General features: G+C 36.6%; 5 protein-coding genes and 1 non-coding gene across 6 annotated transcripts; 2 read left to right on the top strand and 4 right to left on the bottom strand.

The window, feature by feature from the left end:
- The first annotated feature begins 1,324 nt into the window (after positions 1-1,324).
- On the top strand, positions 1,325-2,262 carry BNAC07G13850D. The gene is made up of 2 exons (XM_013835821.3): positions 1,325-1,657; positions 1,749-2,262. Exons 1-2 carry the CDS (start codon positions 1,445-1,447, stop codon positions 2,133-2,135), a joined length of 600 nt encoding a protein of 199 aa, XP_013691275.1. The 5' UTR covers positions 1,325-1,444; the 3' UTR covers positions 2,136-2,262.
- Positions 2,263-3,012: 750 nt separating this feature from the next.
- LOC106391695 (multifunctional methyltransferase subunit TRM112 homolog A) lies at positions 3,013-3,716 on the bottom strand. The gene has a single exon (XM_048762727.1). It carries the CDS (start codon positions 3,509-3,511, stop codon positions 3,134-3,136), a length of 378 nt encoding a protein of 125 aa, XP_048618684.1. The 5' UTR covers positions 3,512-3,716; the 3' UTR covers positions 3,013-3,133.
- Positions 3,717-5,218: 1,502 nt separating this feature from the next.
- LOC106391696 (probable protein phosphatase 2C 9) lies at positions 5,219-7,390 on the top strand. The gene is made up of 6 exons (XM_013832397.3): positions 5,219-5,609; positions 5,689-5,763; positions 5,890-6,129; positions 6,338-6,614; positions 6,733-6,887; positions 6,959-7,390. Exons 2-6 carry the CDS (start codon positions 5,728-5,730, stop codon positions 7,094-7,096), a joined length of 846 nt encoding a protein of 281 aa, XP_013687851.1. The 5' UTR covers positions 5,219-5,609; positions 5,689-5,727; the 3' UTR covers positions 7,097-7,390.
- Positions 7,391-7,713: 323 nt separating this feature from the next.
- LOC106391697 (14-3-3-like protein GF14 epsilon) lies at positions 7,714-9,450 on the bottom strand. Its single transcript, XM_013832398.3, has 7 exons — positions 9,414-9,450; positions 8,737-9,043; positions 8,555-8,642; positions 8,369-8,478; positions 8,140-8,288; positions 8,015-8,049; positions 7,714-7,945 (listed from the first exon to the last, which is right to left on the bottom strand). Exons 1-7 carry the CDS (start codon positions 9,448-9,450, stop codon positions 7,940-7,942), a joined length of 732 nt encoding a protein of 243 aa, XP_013687852.2. The 3' UTR covers positions 7,714-7,939.
- Positions 9,451-9,530: 80 nt separating this feature from the next.
- Positions 9,531-11,612, bottom strand: LOC106391699 (methyl-CpG-binding domain-containing protein 8). Its single transcript, XM_013832399.3, is given in 3 exon segments — positions 9,531-10,172; positions 10,519-11,074; positions 11,077-11,612. Coding segments are annotated over 3 exon segments (1,404 nt in total). The 5' UTR covers positions 11,495-11,612; the 3' UTR covers positions 9,531-9,742.
- A 332-nt stretch (positions 11,613-11,944) lies between these two features.
- TRNAM-CAU lies at positions 11,945-12,029 on the bottom strand. The gene is given in 2 exon segments: positions 11,945-11,980; positions 11,992-12,029. It is a non-coding gene; the product is annotated as a tRNA-Met (tRNA).
- Between the last annotated feature and the right edge of the window lie 10,225 nt (positions 12,030-22,254).

The raw sequence follows: 22,254 nt of genomic DNA, 5'->3' as shown, positions 1-22,254 counted from the left end.
CTTTAGTAATGTCCAAATCAGGGGGAGTAATGTATGTTGTACTCTTTTTCTTTCACCATAGTTTTGTCTCAATTGGGTTTTCCTGATAAGGTTTTAATGAAGCAACATTAAAGCACATTACAAGATCTAAATGGTTATGACATCCAATGGGGAGTGTTATGAACCAGATTGTGGATAAATGTAATTATCTATGACGGTGTAATCTCCTATATATGGAACTTCTATGTTATGAATAAAGATAGACTTTTCGATTACTTTCGGAACATATATATATATATATATTTATATCCATGCATAAATGCATCCGTTGAAATTTAACCGAGGGAAAAAATAGAAAGACAATTTATGAGGAAGCTGACCAAAAGAGTCCTACAAATAAACGAGAAGCGAAGGTTGGCATGGTAGGCCGTTGAGGAGGTTTCAAACTATTTGAATAATTTGCTATAAATATTTTCAATACTAAGATAATACTAACAATAAGGGTAGATGTGTGTATTTTTTGGTGTTATATATTGAAAATTGGGAGTGAGAGTTATTGTGGTATTAATGTTGCATCGGCATTCATGAAGTCATGAACCTTCCCCCTTCAACGGTATTTAGTTTCTCTCCTATTTAATATTTATTGACCTCTCGGATCACATACGGACCATACGCACATAGACATACATGTAGACAACTTCATGACCAACAAGAATACACACAACTCGTATATGCATGCATGCATCATCATACGTCGAGATAACGGTTGATGATATCATCATGATGAAAATATTGGTGGAAGAGAAAACAGAAAAATAAAATATAACAGAAAGAGGAATTAAATAGAACTACAAATCTACACATTTCAATGAGTCTCCCCTTGGAGAAATACCCTCAGTTATTAAACACACCCAACTTGAAACACTTTTTTTTTTGAGAAAATATAAATTTGTATTTGTGCAGTTTATTTTATCTTTTTAATAAAAAAATCCGAATTAGTCCATAACAAAATAGCTTATGGAGTTATATACCTTTCTGAACTATATTTCAGAAATCTTGATTTGCACCATAAAGTATTTAGAACATAACTGAGTATGAATACACTAATTAATATATTTAGTTACCATCTTTAGATAGATATCAGCACTAATCTGGGTCATTTATCTAAACTAAATATTTGTTGAGTAGCAAATATCAAAGATATGAATTATTTGTACTATGCAAAAATAGTCCCAATTTGAATCCTAGTTTATTTGATCATCTAAGATATTTATTTTAGTATATCTAGCTCATTTACTATTGTCAACTATTCTACATGAACCGGTGGAGATAATAACTCCCATGGGTGGTTTATCTTATTTATATATATACGACTTTCATGAACTGTTCCTCTATCTGATCATTCGTTCTAACACCAAAGCAAAGAAAAATAAGAGTTTCTTAAGCATAAAGAGGCGAAGGTCCAATGTCTTCGCTACGTGATGGAACCCTCTGTTCTAGAAAGAGATATCAGATGAACGTCAACGGAGAATCGTTTCATGGTTCCTTCAAAAGGATCAAACAAGGAGATCAGACACAGGTCCAACTTGAGAAGAACACTACTATGTTCTATCAGAGATCAAAGTCAGAGAACGCCAGGTTGATGAAGCCTGATGTTCAGCTTCATCTAGACACTAAGGTATGTATATGAATGTGAAAATCAAAGCATATACATAAATTTATGTGCATAAAAAGAATGAACAAAACATGTTTCGGTTCTCTTTTTGCAGGGCCATTCAGAGTCATTTGAAGATCGTAGGACTTACTTGGACCTTGAGCTAAATCTTTCTTTATCAGCAAGTTCGACAGTAAAAGCAATCATGAAGAAAGACGAGTGTTCAAAAGGAAAAACTTTGATCATGACACCAAGTAATAAAGGAAAACCAGGTGATATAAGGCTAAGTCGATCCCCGTCTTGGCTAGCGTTTGAAGGCGATGATGATAATGATGATGACAAGAAGCAAGAGATGGTAACAACGGTGTGCATGAAGTGTCACATGCTAGTTATGCTCTGCAAATCAACTCTCGTGTGTCCTAACTGCAAGTTCATACACCCTGATGATCACAGTTCCACAAAACTTTTTAAGCCGTTGAGTTTGTTTAAGCTTTTATGCTAGGGTTCGCCTTTAAAGGGTACGTATGTATGTTGATTCGATGTAATGGGTCCAAGAATTAATGTGAAACTAGATATGTATTATGTATGTATATACAAGTAATGATAAGTATTATCGTGTTCTTCTTATATATGAATTTGCTGCTTTTAATTTATTTGTTACTTACCACAAATAGTAAATGAAAGACCAGCGCCAATGTCTACCAGGAGATGCACATATAGGAAGAATTCTCAATAGCTACTGGTTAAGCAAATTGTAAAACCAATTTTATTTTTCTTGGTAAAAAGTAAAAACTGTATGATTTTTTGAATTTAGGGGGAAAAGGTAAATAATCTTTTCTAGGTATTTGTGTAACTTTTCGTCAATAGATCTTGACATCATCAAAAACAGAATCCTGATTAGTTCTTCTCTTAGGGTCTTACCTGAACTGATTTGTGTGGTGGACCTCAATCAAATGCATAGGAATCACATATCAGTATATGGGTTGAGGGGGGGGGAGCCTTCTGAAAACTAGAAACATGAAGTCAACCTCAGAACACATGAACAGGTGAAATATAGTTGTCAAAATGTAGAAACCCGGCATGACAACAACATTTTGCTACTTCAGGGGACTTGTAATGAAAGATCAATACAGACATCTCGCATCAGCAATCTATCTTTTGGACTCCGGATTCTGGTTGGTTCGTTTCCTTTGCTAAGCGGGTCAACATGATGGGAAGATCAATGCAAACCGTTTGTTTAAACTAACCACCATTCGTTTCAAACTTCATACTCATGATGACAAGTTGAACCAACCATTAGATTGACGGCCACTTCATCGTTTATGATGATTACTTAGTCATTGGTTATTCAGAGTGAACCACTACGATAGATTTGGGAATTTTTGAAACAAATCTAAATAAACCGGTTTAACAGAGATTAAGAATATTAAAACATCCAATCGGTTTACTCAATTCAAGAACCCTAGCAAAACATTATAATCGAAAGATGATTTAATTGAATTAAACCTCGTCTTCGTGGAGAAGCATGTTGGGGATACCCTTGTTGACTGGAAACTTCCTCCCAGTCTCGGGGCAGACAAGCGCGCCTTCCTCTAGGTGAAGCTCGAGCAACGCGTGGTGGAGTTTCCTCAGGAACGTCTCGTCGGCGGAATCAATCACCGTCGCGTCAGGCGAATCTTCGGGTAGCTCGGCGTATCCCATGGAACGAGCAGCTTCCACAAGAGCCTTCCACTCGATCTTGGCGAACATGTGCCTCAGAAAATCTGGGTTGAAATCCACTTCCTTCTCGACAACTTTCTCTGCCTCGATCTTTAGAGGAAAGCCGTTCGTGACTCCTTTGATGTTGCAGGAGAGCATGTTGTGCGTTATCAGCCTCATCTCTTTCCCTAGCTGTCGTCTCTGGTTAACCTAGAAAATCGAAGAGGAACTGAACTAGTGAGGAAGAAGAAGACGAATCTTATGCGCCCGAGGGTTTTGATGAAAGGTCGAAACTGCCCCTTGCAACTAGTTTAGCTTTAATTAAAGCCTTTCTTTATATTACTTTGCCCATACCCTTTTATTTGTATGATAGCTATACTCCTGCAAAAAGCCCGGCCCATCTAAATGTCGTAACGCTTGCACTTAAACCAACTTTATTACTAGTAAATGCCATGCTTATAAAGATTTATTTGTTATTTTTACTGGATTATCAGTTTCATCTATTTCCAATCAATTCCCAAATTATATATAAAGTACTTAAAATATTTGATATATTACGGAGATAAATCCGTAATCAAGAATATATACTACATTCACCCTAACTTTCTCGCACAGAGAAGCAAAAACATAAGTAGTTCATTTTTAATAGTGTTTGGATTTTAAGCAAAAGAAAAAAAATGGAAGTTGTGGAAGCACCGTAACCTAGTCTTCAGTGTTAAAAAAAAAAATAGAAGCTGGAATTGTGAGTCCTCTGACTGTAACATGTAGTTTAATGACTTGTTTAATGTTTTCGTGTCGTCATTGTATCATCATCCGAACTTAGTTTACTACACCATACAAAGAAAAAGAACTAATAAAATTAGGCTAGGCTTTAAGTTTCATTTTCAATGGGCTGCGCTTGCAAAAATCCCATAACTGGAAATAAATACATCACTACTGACCTATAAACCTAGTTTAGAGGAACGTATCAGGGATTAACTACACCAACAGATTCATTGTTTCCGGCAACAAATCTCTTGTTTTAGTAGTCGAATATACAAAACTTACTACTAATATTAATAAATGTGTGAATCACGTAACTACCTAAGTTTTAGTGATGATGTGTCTAATTAAAAAACTAATTAAAGGGTCAAAAGTCATGAAATGTGTGCGAATCACATTAAATGAATCAACAAAAAGATGGCTAGTAAGCGCGTCCAAGCCTTTGACTCTTTCAAGCCTTTATTGTCGCACTTGTTGAGATGCTGCTAATGAAAATAAAAGACCTCAATTTTCTATTTCTCATTTCAATATCGTAAACTTCTAATCTTTTCTAATCACGGTCCATATAGACAAAATGTAACTTCAACGCGATCATTTTAAGCCATCAAATTGAATAAACTAGTTCTTTTTTTGGGGTCAAAATTGAATAAACTAGTTCATATTATATCTTCTTCTCAGAACATACATTTACTTTATTTAAATGTTTTTTATTTTCTTATATTTATTCCTTGTTGGATGTATTTTGTTTTAAGCATTTTTAATCCATTTTATATCTTTTAAAAATAAAAATTCTAAATAAAGAGTTTTAATTCCAATATTTTTTTCTATTTTACATAAATGCTAATTTCTCTTACATATGTTTTTTAAATCAATATACATTTTTGTTGAAAGATACCAGAGTCATGAAGTAAATTTTACCTAACATCTTTTTTTTTTTTTTCATTTTTGGATACTTATTTTCTTATCAAATCTTAGGAATATCGATATCTTTTTGTACATTATCAGTTTCAATAGTGAAAACGCATGTATGTAACAATAACGTACGTGATAAATGAGAAGGCAGAGAAATTCAACTTGCTAATGAGCCCAATTTAAAATGGCAGCCTTTTAATTTTCTGTGACCAGACCACTCTTTGCTCCATAATTTAATTTTTCTTAGTAAAATCATTACCAAAGCAAAAAAAAAAAACAATTCAAAGATATGTTTAGTGTTTAGTCAAATATAAATTAACGCCAAGAAGGAAGTCTTCTTGGGTCACAATATAAAATTTCATAATATAGGGCGTAAATCAAATATTTAATACTTACAAAGCACGCCAATGCAATGTCAAGAAAATACAGATAGCTCCAACTTTATTTGTGTCTTCACTGAATAAATATGAACAGAAAAATTTCGCGTAGGAAAAAGACATAAACGAAAGAGAAGCGAAGACTTTTGTCGGAAGAGAGAGGACTTTCGTGGATTATATCGTTGCTACCTCCGATTGAAACACACAAGTTAGGGTTTCATTACAAGGTTAGAAAAGTCCCCTCTTTGGATCCTGCGCAATGATTAATTAAACCCTTTATTTGATTTTGTTTCGTGAATTTTGCAGATTGTTTGTGTTCATTAGAATCAATCAAAGAAAAAAATAATGGGAAAATTTTGTTGCTTCACTTCCGATTCCGAGGTAAAAGCTTCTTCCTTTCAGACGTGTTCCTGTAATATATTTATCTTGTCTAAAAGATAGCTCCTTTGTCTGTTTCTTCTTGAAAAGTTTTGAGTTTTGAGATTATCTTCTTGGTGCGGGGTTTAGGTTATGGGAGGACAATCATCATCTAGATCAGGTAAAGGAAGAAGTGATGAAGGGTTGATCAAGTTTGGCTTTAGTCTAGTCAAAGGGAAAGCTAACCATCCCATGGAGGATTATCATGTAGCTAACTTCATCAACATACAAGACCATGAACTAGGTCTATTTGCAATTTATGATGGTCACATGGGTGATACTGTCCCTGCCTACTTGCAGAAGCACCTCTTCTCCAACATCCTTAAGGAGGTAAAAAAGAGTCTTTTCTCATGGGTATGGCTTAAGTGATTACTTTAATGTCGTGTTCTAAAAATCGGTCTAGGCGGCGCCTATCCGTCTGCCTAGTCACGAATCGGACTTAACCGAAATGATATTTTTAAACCATTTTTTTTAAAAAATCGGTCGGTCTAGACGTCCGCCTAGCGATTTCTTGAACTAATGCATTGATCATGTTCAGGGAGAGTTTTGGGAAGATCCTCGAAGGTCTATATTAAAAGCTTACGAGAAGACAGACCAAGCCATTCTTTCGAATAGCTCTGACCTCGGTCGTGGCGGGTCTACGGCTGTTACTGCTATATTGATAAACGGGAGGAAGTTGTGGATAGCTAATGTTGGTGATTCACGAGCTGTTCTTTATCGAGGAGGTAAAACAATGCAGATGAGCACAGATCATGAGCCTCGTGCTGAAAGGTCGAGCATTGAAGATAGAGGTGGATTTGTATCCAATCTACCAGGTAAAAAGATAAGCAATCTGATAAACATTAGCTAGCTTTAAACCATTCTTGATCATTATCTAAATGAGTTGTTATTTTTTTTTTTTTTGTCAAACTAAATGAGTTGTTATTTTAATAGGTGATGTTCCTAGGGTGAATGGTCAGTTAGCTGTGTCTCGTGCCTTTGGAGACAAGGGACTTAAGACACATCTGAGTTCAGAACCTGACATTAAACATGCTAATGTTGATAGCCAGACAGATATTCTTGTCCTGGCAAGCGATGGCATTTGGAAGGTAGTTATTGGCATCTTATTGACTTAGAGTGAAAGTGTTAATCTTTGTGCTAACTGATTGTGGAAATGAAGGTGATGACAAATGAGGAGGCAATGGAGATAGCTAAAAGGGTGAAAGATCCACAGAAGGCGGCTAAGGAGCTAACAGCTGAAGCATTGAGAAGAGAGAGTAAAGACGACATATCTTGTGTCGTAGTCCGGTTCAGATGATAAACTGTGGAATGTAGAGGGAGATGATTCGTTCTTAATATAATAAACCCCGCATTTTTCAATCAAGATTCATTAGGACACAAAGCTTGTTTCACTGGATTTCGACTTATGTGCCTTCGTTGTGTAAATTGTGTGTGTTTTAAGAAGACAGAACAAAAAAAAAGAGTGTGTGGGTGGACACTGGTTACTGGTTACTGGTTACTGGTGACTGGTGGGGATTGTGTTATTATTATTGGTTGATTTGTTATTATAAATCTTCGGAATATAATATAGTATATATGATTATTATTTAAATCTGAGGTTTGCATATGTTTATTTGCTGTGTTGTATGAGATTTACATTGCTAAACAAATAAAAAAAATGTTGAAACACTGCATCTTTCAAATGATTAGGATTTAATCAGTTGATTGATTGTTCATTATCTACATTTTACGAACAAAAGCTGTGACAAATAACATATTCATTGATTCATTGAAGACAATCTTTTGAGCAAGAGGTCATATGGTAAAGAAAAGAGAGAGAATTCAACAAGGTCGGTGACAATGGTATAATCACCTCAATTTTTTAATAATGAACTTATTTATTTTGAACAATCGAGGTTCTTAATTCGTTAAAAGTGTGCAAAACCCAAAATGCATTGTCTCAATTCAACAACAAAGAAGCAAACTAAGCGTATGACACCAAGCATTTGTAGTTACGTAGTAGGTTGTAGAAAGTCAAATATCTGAAAACATAATCAAGAACGACAACAAAATAAAAAAAAATTACACATTTTTCCGAGCAACGACACTTGCTGTCTTCGGATGCAATGCATCAAGGGTCGTTTCTCTTCACACACAGGATTCAGTTCTGCAATGAACAAGTAGAGTTACCAATGCAAATGATAAAAATAATATGTAAAACGTGTTTAGTTCATACCTCTTCTTTAGGCTCATCACCTTTGGATTTCTCTTCTACGAGAACAAACAAGAAAAATGTGAGTGCTAAGATTCAAAAGGCTCATTTGATTCTATGGGAACTTTCTATCAACCAAGACTTATTACCTCCTTCCTCGGGGAGGTCAGAAGTCCACAAGGTGAGGTTGTCTCTGAGTAACTGCATGATAAGAGTGCTGTCCTTGTAAGACTCCTCGTTGAGGCTGTCGAGTTCAGCGATTGCATCATCGAATGCTTGCTTAGCCAATTGGCATGCACTGTACAACACACAGTTTCAAACTGTTATAGAAAAGACACAACCGATTCTGCTGTATCTTATTACCAAAAGAAATCAAACCTTTCAGGAGAGTTCAAGATCTCATAGTAGAAAACCGAAAAGTTCAATGCCAAACCAAGTCTAACTGGATGTGTGGGTGCCAAACCAGTCTCTGCAGCAGCAACAGCAGCCTACAATCACAAGCATATTGTTCAGTTTTTCTCCGAGCGAGTAAAAAAACAAAGACAGAAACAATGATCCAAGAACCTTGTAGGCTTCAAGAGACTGATCTGCAGCTTCCTTGCGCTCAGCACCAGAGCTGAACTCTGCCAGATAGCGATAGTAATCTCCTTTCCTGCATAGAAACAGTAAAGCCAAACGGTTAAACAAAGAAGAAAGCATCCAACCTAGTAGATAATAAAGAATCAGAGGAGAGGATGGTGACTCACATTTTGTAGAAAAAGACAGTGGACTCCACGGCGGTAGAGGAAGGAATGAGATGCTTGTCAATGACAGACAAGATGTCATTGCAAACTTTGGCAAGCTCCTCTTCAACCCTCTTTCGGTAATTCTGAATCCTCTTGACATTCTCCTCGTTCCCCTTGGACTCTTCCTTCTGCTCGATGGAGGACAGTATCCTCCACGAAGCTCTCCTCGCGCCGATGACGTTCTTGTAACCCACAGATACAAGGTTTCTCTCCTCTACGGTGAGCTCCACATCCATCTGAGCAACTTTCTTCATCGCCTCAACCATTTCTACAACAAACAATATTTTTAGGTAAGTCACTAGACACATAGACTAATCTTGCAACCTAGATTAGTATAAAAAAAATCAGATCTTTGACATATTCAATGATTAGAACCAAATGTAGGTAAGAAAAGTTTCATTATTCTTTTATGAAAATATTCAGCAAAAAAGTTTCAGACAGAAAGTGGAAAACATAGATCTATTTTCAAATTCAGTTATGTAAGAAGATAAATTTTCTCAAACACAAAAGATCAAGATTGATCAGAGTAACATGAAGCAATAACATCTGTAAGAGGGCGTTCAAATCAGATTTATGTAGATCTATATATAACCAACACATTCATCGGAAAGATCTGAGTTTCTGAAGAAAACAAGTACCATCGTAACGTTCGGTTTGCTCAGAACAATATTTCATTAACTAATATTTCATTAACTAATGACAAAGGGAGAAAGACACGCTTTCCTAAACAAAATCGGAAACAATATTTCATTAACTAATGAACTCGCTGAATTGTTGTTTCAACTTGAAGAAAAATCTGGTTTCTATCAATTGTTTTGTACATGTACCTTTCAAATTTGATTATCCTGTTGTCAGCTAAAACATGCTTTGGCCAAGCATGAAACGCAAAATCTTTTTTAACTACAATTGAGAAAAATCAATTACTTCACAGAAACTCAGGGGGGTGGGGTTTGTTGAATCTTCTCAGTTAAGATGAACGGCCAAATTGAGCTTCTGAGTTCAATAGAGCCGCCCAATTCTCCATTTCATCGTCTCTTTTCTTCATATCGTCTTCTTTGTTGTCTCCATTCACAAAATTTGCTGCATGGATCCCTTTTTCATCTTTCTCCACCACTCTGGTTTTCACTGGACCTGTTGTATTGCCGTTTTCGGCGCTTCTCGCTTCATCAGACACCTCCTCGCTCCTGGTTCTTTTACTCGTAAGGTTCTGGTTCGTTACAGGAAAGTCCATGGAATCAGTGTTGCCTACTAAAGATTCATTAGTAGCCATCACTGGTTGTTCTAGAGTCTTGTTGTCAGATTGCAATGAATTGAGCTGCTTCTTGCTTTGGGATTCAAGAGGAGCTTGCAGATATGTGGAGACTTCCTTGCAGGTTGCAAACTCATGTCCTTCAGGACTGTATATACAGTGAACAAAAATAACCCAAAAAAGTAAGAGAATATTCATAATAATAATCAACTAAAAGTGATCAATACTAGAACAGCAAAGAAGACAGAGAGACTCAATAGTAAAGCAACTGTCAAACATGCTTTATTATGTTCCAGAAGATAACAAGCAGCACAGTCTAAAATCTAGAAGCAGAATCTGAAACACCATATAAGCTGATGCTATTATTTGCTATAACCATGAAGATCTCAGGGCTTGCTTCACGTCTACATCCTAAACTTGAAACCTACTTGTTCTAAACAGAACGTTCTAAACAGAACCGGTGAAGACAAAGAAAGGCTGAACTTTTGTTATACCTGATGTAACTCTGACAAGCCAGCCATAGACTGCTACCTTTCTTTTTGATGCAGAGCATAAGTTTCCATCCTCTGGGAAAGTATCCTCCATAGTCACAAGCTTTCACAACTTTCTTCTTCTTTCCAGCATTCACCCATTCACCACTCATCTCTTCCAAGAAACCTAACAACTCTTCCATGGTCACCAACCCCATAGTCATCCTCCTCAGCTCCTCTCCATATGGATCTTCTGCAACACAAGACAATGCAGCCAGGTCCACCATTGTACCTTCTCTGTTCTCCAAGTTCACACTCTCTTCCTTATCCTCGATCTTGAAGTCCTCCAATACTGGCTGATTGAAACCATCTCTATTCTTTGGAGGACGACCTCTCTTTCTCTTCCCTGGATTTAACTCCATGGAGATTCCTAAATCGCTAGGGTTCAGAATCTTTCTCGGCAGCCCTGGCCTCTTTCTAGTTTCATCACCGGAGATTCCCTGAACCGAATCAAAATAAGGATTCCGATACACAATGCTGTTACTATGGATCGGAAACGAGATCAGTGGCTGACCTTCGACTTTTCATCCTCTCGTTCGTCTCCTTCCGCTTTCGTCTGAGCCGAATCGACGGAGAACAGAGATCTGAGAAGCGATGCGACTTCTTCGCGGGATGAATCGTCTCTCTGGCGTTGCGGAGAAGGAGGTCTCGGTGGTGGAGGGTGGCGCGCGAGGCGGAGGCGGAGAAATGTCTGTTTCCGACTACCGGCGGACTCATTGAAGACGGAGCGATCGATTTTCGGCGTTAAATCGTCGTCTCCACCGGCGGAGGCGAGAGATGACGAAGAAGACGGGGAGAGAGAGGAGCAGTGAGAGAGAGCGCGAAGTTCTGATTGGGATAAGACTCGCGTGTCGATTAACGGTAAGGATTCGGCGGATAAACGATCTCCGGAGCCACCGATGAGGTTATGGTTGTTGTTCCCTAGGTTTCCGTCGTCCATGGAGGTAACCACCGTGAACACGTCAGACGCAAACGACGGATCAACACGAGCATTCAATTTTAATTGTTCGCTCTGACTCGCTTTCCGGTTTGCTTTATCCAACTATCGATTAAACCGGTTATACCAATGCAACCTCAACATTAGAATTAGTTTTTATGGGCCAGGAAGAGGCCCATATCGTTGGGTCAATATGTAATGAGTTTTTCCGAGTCATGTCGACTTGCATCTCCTTCGCTGTTTCTCTTACCATCAAAATGGACAAAAATTTCTCCCAATAACTCAGCATCTATGGGTCTATACCGTCTCTACTGATACAGAAAAATAGTTGGGATCTCAAACCAAATAATTGCTTTGTAATGATGATTTCCGTCACACGTAACGTCAATGCCCTCATTGCGCAAATCTAAAGCACTCAATTTGGGCCTTCAACGGACGAAAAGAAAAGATAAATGGGGTGAGAGAGGCTCAAACTCTCGACCTCAGGATTACTCAGTAGCTATGAGTCCTAGGCGCTAACCAACTGCGCCACCACCCCTTTGTTATTAAGGTTCATTAAGAGCTTTTAGAGCCACGTTTTTTTAACTTCCTCATTCTATTAATTGAAATTTGAAAGAGTTTACATAGTCTTGATTCAACAACTGAGTAATAAAATTTGGTACACAGAAACGGAAAACAAATTGTTTGTGAGAAGGTAGTAATCGTTTCGCCAAAACATCCGCTACCCTATCTTGAGATCCATGTAAAGTTGATATTTGCGGGGTTTCTAAATATTGGATTTTTAATAAAATTCAAACCGGTTTCTGGGTTAGGGTTTACCGGTTCAACTGCGGGTCCAGATCGGATTTCAAAACACTGGTTCTAACATAAATTACTCTGCGTTGCGGGTATATTTTCGTATTCTTTTCTCTTATGTTATGTTAGAGAGAGAGAAACAGCTAGATAATATAGAGAGAAGAATGACAGGAGGATGGATCTGCCAGTTCACGGATTCTCTTCTGTTTCTTCTTTAAACTCCACTCCAGCTATCTCCTCTTTACCATGCTGGCAAAATGGCCCCACTTTCTTTTAAATATATCTATTGGCTGACCAAACAAATGTTGTCATCAAACAACATTTTCATGTAAATGTATCTCATTTATCGGCCATTTCTATATAACTAATTAATTTGATTATTAAAATTCATGTTCAAAACTACGCTAGACACGAGTCGGGCGGTCGACTTGGACCTAGCGACTTAACAAAAACTCGGAGATTAATCACCGATTAACTGGAGCGTAATTTTTAGGCTTTCTCCGTGTATATGTTGATAAATAATATATTTGCATATAAAATACAATGAATTCTTCTGTCACAGTTGGCAAAGTAGTAGTTTACTGTGCCTTGGATTAAAACCATCCTAGATCAATGAAAACGTTAGGTTATTTATATAATGTGGTACTTCTCAATATAAGTAATAGTTTTAAAATCCGATATAGATTAAAGATAGTGGAGTTTAACTTTTAACTAAAAAATCTAAAAGCTAAAAGTTAAAAGTTAAGAGACGATTTATTATATTCCGATAAAAACTTCACCCTAAGAACCCCGATTAATCATGCTATAACAATAGTTTGCATATAAAGAAAAGAAGAGCAAAAGCCAAAAGGGGTTAAAAAGAGGGATGGTCGTTATTGGGTGCGTGCATGCGTGCGGGGGACTATGTAAAAGCTGTTTCTCTGCTCATTTCATGTGATCTTTCTCAATTATTTTGCCCTTCACTTTCATATATATAGGCCATTTTCACCAAAAAATATATATAGGCCATCTACAACTTTGCACAAAAAAAAGGGCCATCTACAACTACATTTACATTTATGTAACCTTGTTAATATAATTCTTTTTACTATATGTTTACCTTTTTCGTAAACAACAGAGAGTATGTCTTTTTTTTTATTTTCTTAACAACGATAGAGTATGTCTATGTCAAAGATATGGCTTTAGTCCCCAAAATAAAACTTTTCTATTGTTTACACCAAAGTTTCATGTCTTTCTTTTTTTGTTAACAACGATAGAGTATGTCTATGTCAAAGATATGGCTTTAGTCCCCAAAATAAAACTTTTCTATTGTTTACACCAAAGTTCCATGTAGTGTTTTGCTTCGACATATATGCCCCCCCCCACCCCTCCTCCCCAAAAAAAAAATTATTTTCATATGTGCATATAGTGTAAAAACCTTTTTTGGTATAAGTTGATTAAGTCTTAGTTTATGATTCATAGTTTTAATCTAATCCCCTATATATTATTTGAGAAGCATTACAACTTCTTTTTGTAGTCACATATCATCACTAGGATGATTCTTAGAATCATTAGAGAAATATGTTGGTCTATCTAATTATATAATAAGCTTCTAACAATAAATTTATCATTAATGTACTTTATTATTTCCTTAAATAAAATTTACGGAATTGCCTAATGTGGCTAAAGTATATAATGACAATTAATGATTTTGAATAATAAAGATTTGATAAAAAATAGTGTATCTTCTATCATATTTGTTTAATTTTAAGCTATTAAATAAATTAAACAACCACAATAACCATATAATAAAAATTTAGATTTTTATATATATGTTATATTTTGAATTTTTACAAACGGCTATAAATTACTAAACCTGTTAAAAGTCTCACATTCAAATTTTATGATCCATGGTTTAAAATTTTTGTTATGACAAAATACAAATGATTACAAAAATTATATAAGTAAGAAGTCTAATTTAATTAATTAATAAGATTAATATATATATCGTTTTAAATTAAACTATAAACCATATAAAATACAATATTTTAGTTTCAAAATTTACTTTGAACAATTTTTTTGATAAAAATTTTGAACTATCATTGACAACTTATTTTTTTTTAAATTATAAATTACTAAAACTATTAATCCCACAATGAAAATTTTGTTATCAGTAATTTAAATTTTTTTCTATAAAAGATACAAATGATAAAAAAAACTAAGTAGAAATCATCATTTAATAGAAATTAATATTAAAAATATACTAAAATATATTATCTATGTTAGTATCATTTAAATTTAATAACATAACCTATCAAATAAAAAAAAATTTTGGATTAATACAATTGATTTATATGTTCGCACCAATTTAATTATATTTTTTAATAGTTACTGACTTTTAATTATTTAATATATATATTTATTATTTTATAATATGTAAAAATATTTTAATACATAAAATAATTTATATATATAATACTAGGATCTTAACCTAGTGATATATAAACTCCCTGACTAATCATAATACATGTGTCAGTAAAACGTAGATTATTACGTATATCAGAATTCAAATCCGACATAATTAAATAGTCATCATGACGAGTAAAACTATAACGTAGTTGATTCGTATCAAACTCTAGATTTAATTCTACGCCTGCACTAATAAAACAAAGAGAGTGGTTATGGATTTCTAAGATTTTTTAATAATGTCTATATCCATATTTTTATAGGATCTTTATAGCATAATATATATACTACTGTTACCTCCATGCTATGGGTGGGTTAATTTGTTGTTTTAAAAATTATTTGATCGCTGACATAACTGTAATTAAAATAAATATTATTTTAAAATATTATATGAACAGTGGCACGTAATTTTAGAGGTATCTGCACAGAAACAAGATTGAAGTAGTAAAATCAGAGGCACATAATTTTAAAGGTATATGCACATAAACAAAGAGATTGAAGTGGTAAAACAAAGATATTGAAGTGGTAAAAAAAAAAAAGCTCCAGAAAAATCAAATCGAGGAACCCAATTTTTTAAAAGAAAAAGTAGGTGAGATCCAGATCGGAGGCGATTCTCTCCTTTCCTTTTCCATCTCCCGCAAGGCTCGCCTCTCTAGGCCATCTCCGGCCATTGAACCTGCTGCACCGGCTTCGGAGCCATCTCAGGATCCCCCTTCATCACCTTGGCACTCGTTCGGTCAAGGAAGTTCAAATTCACCATTGGTCACGAAAGTAGAAAGGTTTGAAAACGTTGCTAGAGCTTCTATCCCTGATGAAGTTCTAAATCAAACTCAGCCCCTCTGGGCAAATTATGTGGTGGGTCATTTCGTTGGAGAGGATGCACCACATATTGGTAAAGTTCACGCCACAGTTAATAGGATTTAGTCAACACCGATCAAATCCTTTAAGATTGATGCTCAGTTTTTGAACCCAAAAACAGTTCTGTTTCACATCGATGATTCTGTAATGAGGACAAGAGTCTTACGTCGGCATTTTTGGCATATTGGAGACATCCCAATGATCGTTCAGCAATGGTGCCCTAAAACTACAAACCTCAAGCCAGATCTTACGTCCATTCCGATATGGGTGGACTTCAAAGACGTTCCTGACCATCTGTTTACTGAGATTGGACTCAAATTTTTGGGTAACATTATTGGATCATACCAAAAACTTCATCCGAACACCCAGAGATGTATTCGTTTAGATGTTGCTCGAGTTTTGGTTGTTGTTAATCTCGAGGAGCCACTGCCTACGGTAATCTCTCTCAATACAGATGAAGAAACTCTCATTCAGGTTAGCTACCCATGGCTACCGCCTAGGTGCAATACCTACAATTCGTGGGGGCACAAAGAAACTGAGTGTGCTCAGATGAAGATGGGATTAGTGGTGATTCAGACGCAGACAAAGGGTTTACCGAGTGAAAGTTCCAAAGAAGTCTTATTGCCGGTTGAGAAGGAATCATTAGAGGCAAAAACTGTTGCGCATGCTGAGGCCAAACAGGCTGAGAATGCAGATATAGTGGAAGTAGCCGATGGGGAAAGTGTAGCCCAAACAAAAGAAAGTGCTACTGAAATTCAGGGGAAGGATTGGAAACTAGTGACTAGGAAAGCTTCTCCACGAAACTCACATGGAAAACAATCAGAAAAATCCAAGCAGTCTAGTTACGTGGATGCTGGAAATACGGAGGTTTCTCCTTCTCGGTTTAACCTTCTCTCTATGGATGAGGATGAAGAGAATTTGGAGGAGGGGGAACTAAGTGTAGCAGAGGATGATCAGGAGGAGATTAGAGAAGAGGAAAACTCTGTGGAGTCAGAAACTGACATACAAGAGAAACTGGAAAAACTGAAGCCGGCTGCCTCTCAGAAGAAGCGTTTAGGGAATAAGAAAAATCCTCAGACCAAAAAAATCCAGAAAAATGTAAAAGACCAGCAGCTGTCCCATACTAACACAACAAAGAAGTCCTCCTCACAGAGGAACTAATGATAATGACATCATCTTTTACGTGAAATACTCGGGGGTTCAACAAAATGCGCAAACATGAGTTAGTTCGGACTTGGGTTCAGTCTTCTAAACCGTCATTTGGATGTCTCCTGGAGACGAGAGTGAAGGAGGAAAACAGTTCCAATATTTTAAATAATGTTTTTCCAGATTGGAATTCGGAAACAAATTATGATTACCATCGTCTTGGTAGGATATGGTTGGTTTGGTCGGATGAAGTGATTGTTACAATCTTGTTCAAGAGCCCTTAGATGATTACTGTGGGGATTGAAACAATCCGGGGGGAGATTTTTGTTTGTTCTTGCATTTATGCTTCAAATTTCAGAGCAGACCGACAAACTCTTTGGACAGAGTTCAATCAAAACAGAGAAATGTTTGGAAACTCTAGCATTCCTTGGATCCTTCTGGGGGATTTCAACGTGGTCCTAGCATCAGAGGAGAGCTCTAGAGTGTTAAATGGTTCGGGTGATCAAGGGGGTATGTATGACTTCCAACAGGCTGTTACGAACTGTGGTCTCGCTGACCTGAAATATATGGGGCCTCAGTTCACTTGGTGGAATCATCAAGATTCGGGTCCAATTGGTAAGAAATTAGACAGAGCACTGGTAAATTCTGATTGGAATGGAAGTTTCCCAGACTCGTTTGCTTCCTTTGAGACAAATTGTATCTCGGATCATGCGAGATGTGTTGTTACTCTCACAAGGAAAGTGGCCGTCAGGAAGAGGTGCCACTTCCAGTTCTTTAATTATTTAGTGAAGCACCCACTATTCTTAGAGACAGTGAAAGAGTTATGGGCATCCACAGATGCGTTATATCATTCTCTAGCTGCCATGCACAAGTTCCATAAGAAGTTAAAAGCCTTAAAGCCTCTCCTTCGTGCGTTAAACAGAGAGCGGTACGAAGACATAACTCGCAGAACTCAGGTTGCTCTCCAGGTTCTATGCGAAAGACAAACACTAGCTCTCCTAAATCCTTGTACCGAAACATTTGAAGCAGAGGCAGCTGCAGCACATGAATGGAATCACTATGCAGAAGTGGAGAAACATTTTTTCAAACAGAAATCTAGGATCACTTGGCTAAAACTAGGAAATCATAACACATCCTTTTTCCACCGTGCTGTGCAGATTAGGAGAGCAAAAAATTCGCTTCTTCGGATACAAGACGCAAATGATGTCAGTCTCACAGATCCCGAAAAAATAAAGCTTGAGGCTGTAAATTACTTTAAGGATTTTCTCCAATCACCACATGATCTGGTAGATGTTGAAGGTACTCAGACCTGTCGGAGCTACTTGATTATGAGATTGCGGAGGAAACATGAAACGAACTAATCAGAGTTCTCTCAGTAGAAGAGATAAAGCAAACACTTCACTCAATGCCTTTGGAGAAAACACCAGGGCCAGATGGATATACAAAGGAATTTTTTGTCGCAGCTTGGGAAGTGATAGGGAGTGATTTTGTTGTGGCTGTGCAATCCTTTTTCCAGTTTGGGTTCATGCCTCATGGAGTTAATGCTACGGTATTGGCTTTGATCCCAAAGAAGATTGACACACTAAAAATAAGTGAATACCGTCCTATTGTGTGCTGTAACACATTGTATAAGGTCATCTCTAAAATCATTGCACAGAGACTGAAGAAACTACTCCCTGATCTTATCCAACCGAATCAAAGCGCTTTTATCCAAGGTCGTTTACTCCTGGAAAATGTTCTACTTGCTACTAAGATTGTGAAATACTATCACAAGGACTCCATATCTCCTCGAGCAGCACTCAAGGTTGATATCACTAAGGATTTTGATACAGTTCGTTGGGACTTCCTACTCAATGTTCTAAAGGCACTGAGGTTTCCAGAGATTTTTATAAGTTGGATAAAGGGATGTATCTCCACTGCGGCTTTCTCGGTGAATGTTAATGGGGAGCTTGAGGGATTTTTCACTAGTTCTCGGGGGCTAAGACAAGGCTGTTCTCTCTCGCCAATTCTCTTTGTCATTATCATTAATGTGTTGACGCACCGGTTGAATAAAGCAGCTAGAATGGGTAGAATTGGTTACCATCCAAAATGTCAAGAGGTTGAATTAACCCACCTAAGCTTTGCTGATGATTTATTTATCTTCATTGATGGATCAGAGCGGTCTTTAGATGGCACAGTGGATGTTCTCAAGGAGTTCGAGAGCGAATCAGGATTAGCCATCAACATGAGCAAGTCCGCTCTGTATAAGGCCGGGACAACCTCACTTGCTCTGCTGGAACGAGCTACTCTCTTGGGTATTCCTTTGGAAACTCTGCCAGTTCGTTATTTGGGCTTACCTTTGACTACCAAAACGATGTCGCGTCTGGAGTATGAGCCGCTTATAGATAAGATACGTTCTCGCTTCTTATCCTGGACAAGTAAGAACCTTTCATACGCAGGAAGACTCCAGCTCATAAAGTCAGTGATCACTAGTACTGCAAACTTTTGGTGCTCTGCTTTTAAACTTCCCGATGGCTGTTTGAATCGTATAGAACAAATGTGCTCGGCGTTTTTGTGGTCTGGTTCTCTTAACATTACCTCCAAAGCTAAAGTTGCTTGGTCTGATATTTGTGTGCCTAAAAAGGAAGGAGGATTGGGTATTCGGAAACTGAGGGATACATCAATGGTTTTCTCACTTAAGCTTATATGGATGATTCTTTCAAGGAAAAATTCTCTTTGGGTATCTTGGGTTTATCAGTATCTCATCAGGGGATCTTCTTTTTCGGATATCTCACCAACAACAACATGTGGCTCTTGGATGTGGTTAAAGCTTTTGAAGTTGAGGGATGTCGCGGCTACTTTCTTCAAGATTGACTTAAAGGATGGAGCTAGCACTTACTTCTGGACTGATATATGGTGTGATTTCCAACCACTGATTCATGTTTCAGGAGAAGTGTGTACTCAAATGTTGGGAATTGGTCGGACAACTAAAGTAGCTGGTGCTACAGATGCTCAGGGTTGGAAACTTCGGAGGTGTCGTGGTCGAGTTATGCAAGAGATCATCGAGAAAATTCAATGTGTTACCCCTCCCAGACCAGAGGCTGGCTGTGATCGTACTCTCTGGAAGCAAAGGCAGGGACAATATGAAGAGAAATTTGCATCGAAAGATACCTGAGAGCAGCTTCGATCAAATCATGCTGTAGTAAAGTGGTTCAAAATCGTTTGGTTTCCTCAAGCTCTCCCTCGTCAGGCGTTCATCACTTGGCTAGCTTGTAGGAATAGACTGGACACGGGAGATAGAATGAGATAGTGGGGTCAAACGCAGATTTTTTTTATTGTGTGGAGAGCTGGATGAAACTCGCGATCACCTTTTCTTTGCCTGCCCTTTCACCTATACTATTTGGACAACACTGATGAATCCCATTCCTGTTAGGTCGCATAAATCCTGACTGGACTAGGACAGTTTCAAGTATCAGGAGCAACAGACTTTCTAAGTTGGATGCACAGCTAGTAAAGATGACTTTCCAAGGCTCAATTTATTGGTGCTGGCGTGAAAGAAATGGACATTTATTGGTACTGGCGTGAAAGAAATGGACAGCGTCATCTTCATTCTCCACACTCTGCGCTGTACATTGCTCGGACTGTTCATCGCGAAATGCAGAACCGGCTTGTTGCACTGCAGGTTGGACGCCAAGATGGGGCTACAAATGAAGGATTGAGTAGATGGAATACTAAGACAGTGTTGCCTTATCACTGCATCAGCATCAGCGCAAAGACTAGGAGGATCAGAGCTTGGGCTTCTGTCATGTCACTTATGTTTCTTTTTTCCCAAACAAAAGCAGAGCATTCTTGTGCTCGGAAATCCTTCCATTGTTCTTACTTCTTCTGATCCCCTAGTTTAGGATCATGAGTTTGTACAAACCTTTTTGTTGTTATAAGGTTAACATTTCAACAAAAAAAAGAAGTGGTAAAAAATTAACATATTATTATAAAATGATACATGTTTGTAGTTTAAATATTTATTATTCAATAAGAGATCATCGACATTTTATGTTAATTTACCTAACATATATTTTTATAAAGCAAACATTTGAACATAATTAACTCATAATTTTTATTTTAATAGTTTGTTGAATTTATAAAATCAAAATTACAACATTTCTTTGATTTTTACTGAGCTATAATGAATTATCCAGTACTAATTAATTAAATTCCAGCTACTTAAAGTAAATTCACCTTTGTATTTAGAAAAGAAAAAGCTCCATGATACGTCCGTCATAGTTTTATGGTCAAACTCAATTGAAGTGGTGATTACTGAAAAGTAATTGATTCAACAAAAGAAACATTAATTAAGCAACAAATACTAAGGAGTAAAAAATAGGTAAAACCTTTTCTGCCATGCCAAAACCTGATGCTTCCATTTGTCCCCTTTGACTGACTGAAAATTCACTGCGTGTGAGTGTAGTCATGGACTTTTCACGAGAATTTTTTTGATTATGCGCCTTCACATCTCTCAAAACTATTGCTTCCAGAGTCTGTAAATCATTAGATTGAGAAAGTTTCTAAGTTATATTGTAATAATCAAAAATAGAATCTCTTCAAAATCAATGTACCCGTATCTTGCCATAATTCCACTGTATCGATCTAAAATCTTGTCGATAATGGATTTCTAAATATTAATCCATGTGATAAATAATAAAAGCTTTGAATTGCTGCAAAAAGAATATGATGAACCCTAACCGTTGATATGAAAATGGATAATTGAGATGATAGAAATAAGGGAAAGGAAAGCACAAAGTAAATCATTAGATCAGAATTTATATAGGAAAAATAAACAGTTTGAAATCATGATCATTTAACTATAAACGTAGATGTGATATTTTGAAAAAAAATAGAATAAAATTACTGAAAATTAGAGGTTGATAAGAAATTTATTTTAATCAATTTTTTTCTTAAAACATTTTTAACATATCAAATTCTGATTTGTTAGATGACTTGTGCTTTAGTATAAAAGGAATATATACATTTTAAAAGTTATTTAGCAAATATCGAAAACCAGAGATGAGAAATCTCTGCATCAGTTTAACTTCATCAGTTTCTAAACGGCTGACATTTAAAAATCAGTTTCTCATCTTAATTTTTTTTTTTGACATCGTTTCTCATCTTAAATATATTAATTCTATTATGATATAATTTTGCAATTACTTTTTTTCTCCTTTAGACATGTAAAACTAGTGAAAACGTGACATATGCCAGTTGAGTTTTTACAGAGTTCTTGCAGGTTCTTTTTTTAGAACTTTATCTCGTCTTCTTTCCTTTCGTTCCATTATTTTAATATATATTAGTTTTAAAAACTTAACAAAAAAACTCTTTTGGAACTGCCCTTATGGTTTGGTGGATATAGCAACAGACTTCCACTAATCATGAAATGTTATAACTAATCCTATCGGCACAATCATCATGAGTACTTATTTAGAATTTGATACACACAGTACTTGTTTTACATCTCGGGGTATGTTTTTGAGATTTACATAATTACC

Source organism: Brassica napus, chromosome C7, assembly GCF_020379485.1.
Source record: "Brassica napus cultivar Da-Ae chromosome C7, Da-Ae, whole genome shotgun sequence".
NCBI lineage: Eukaryota > Viridiplantae > Streptophyta > Magnoliopsida > Brassicales > Brassicaceae > Brassica > Brassica napus.
This window is presented reverse-complemented; position numbering and strand designations above follow the sequence as displayed.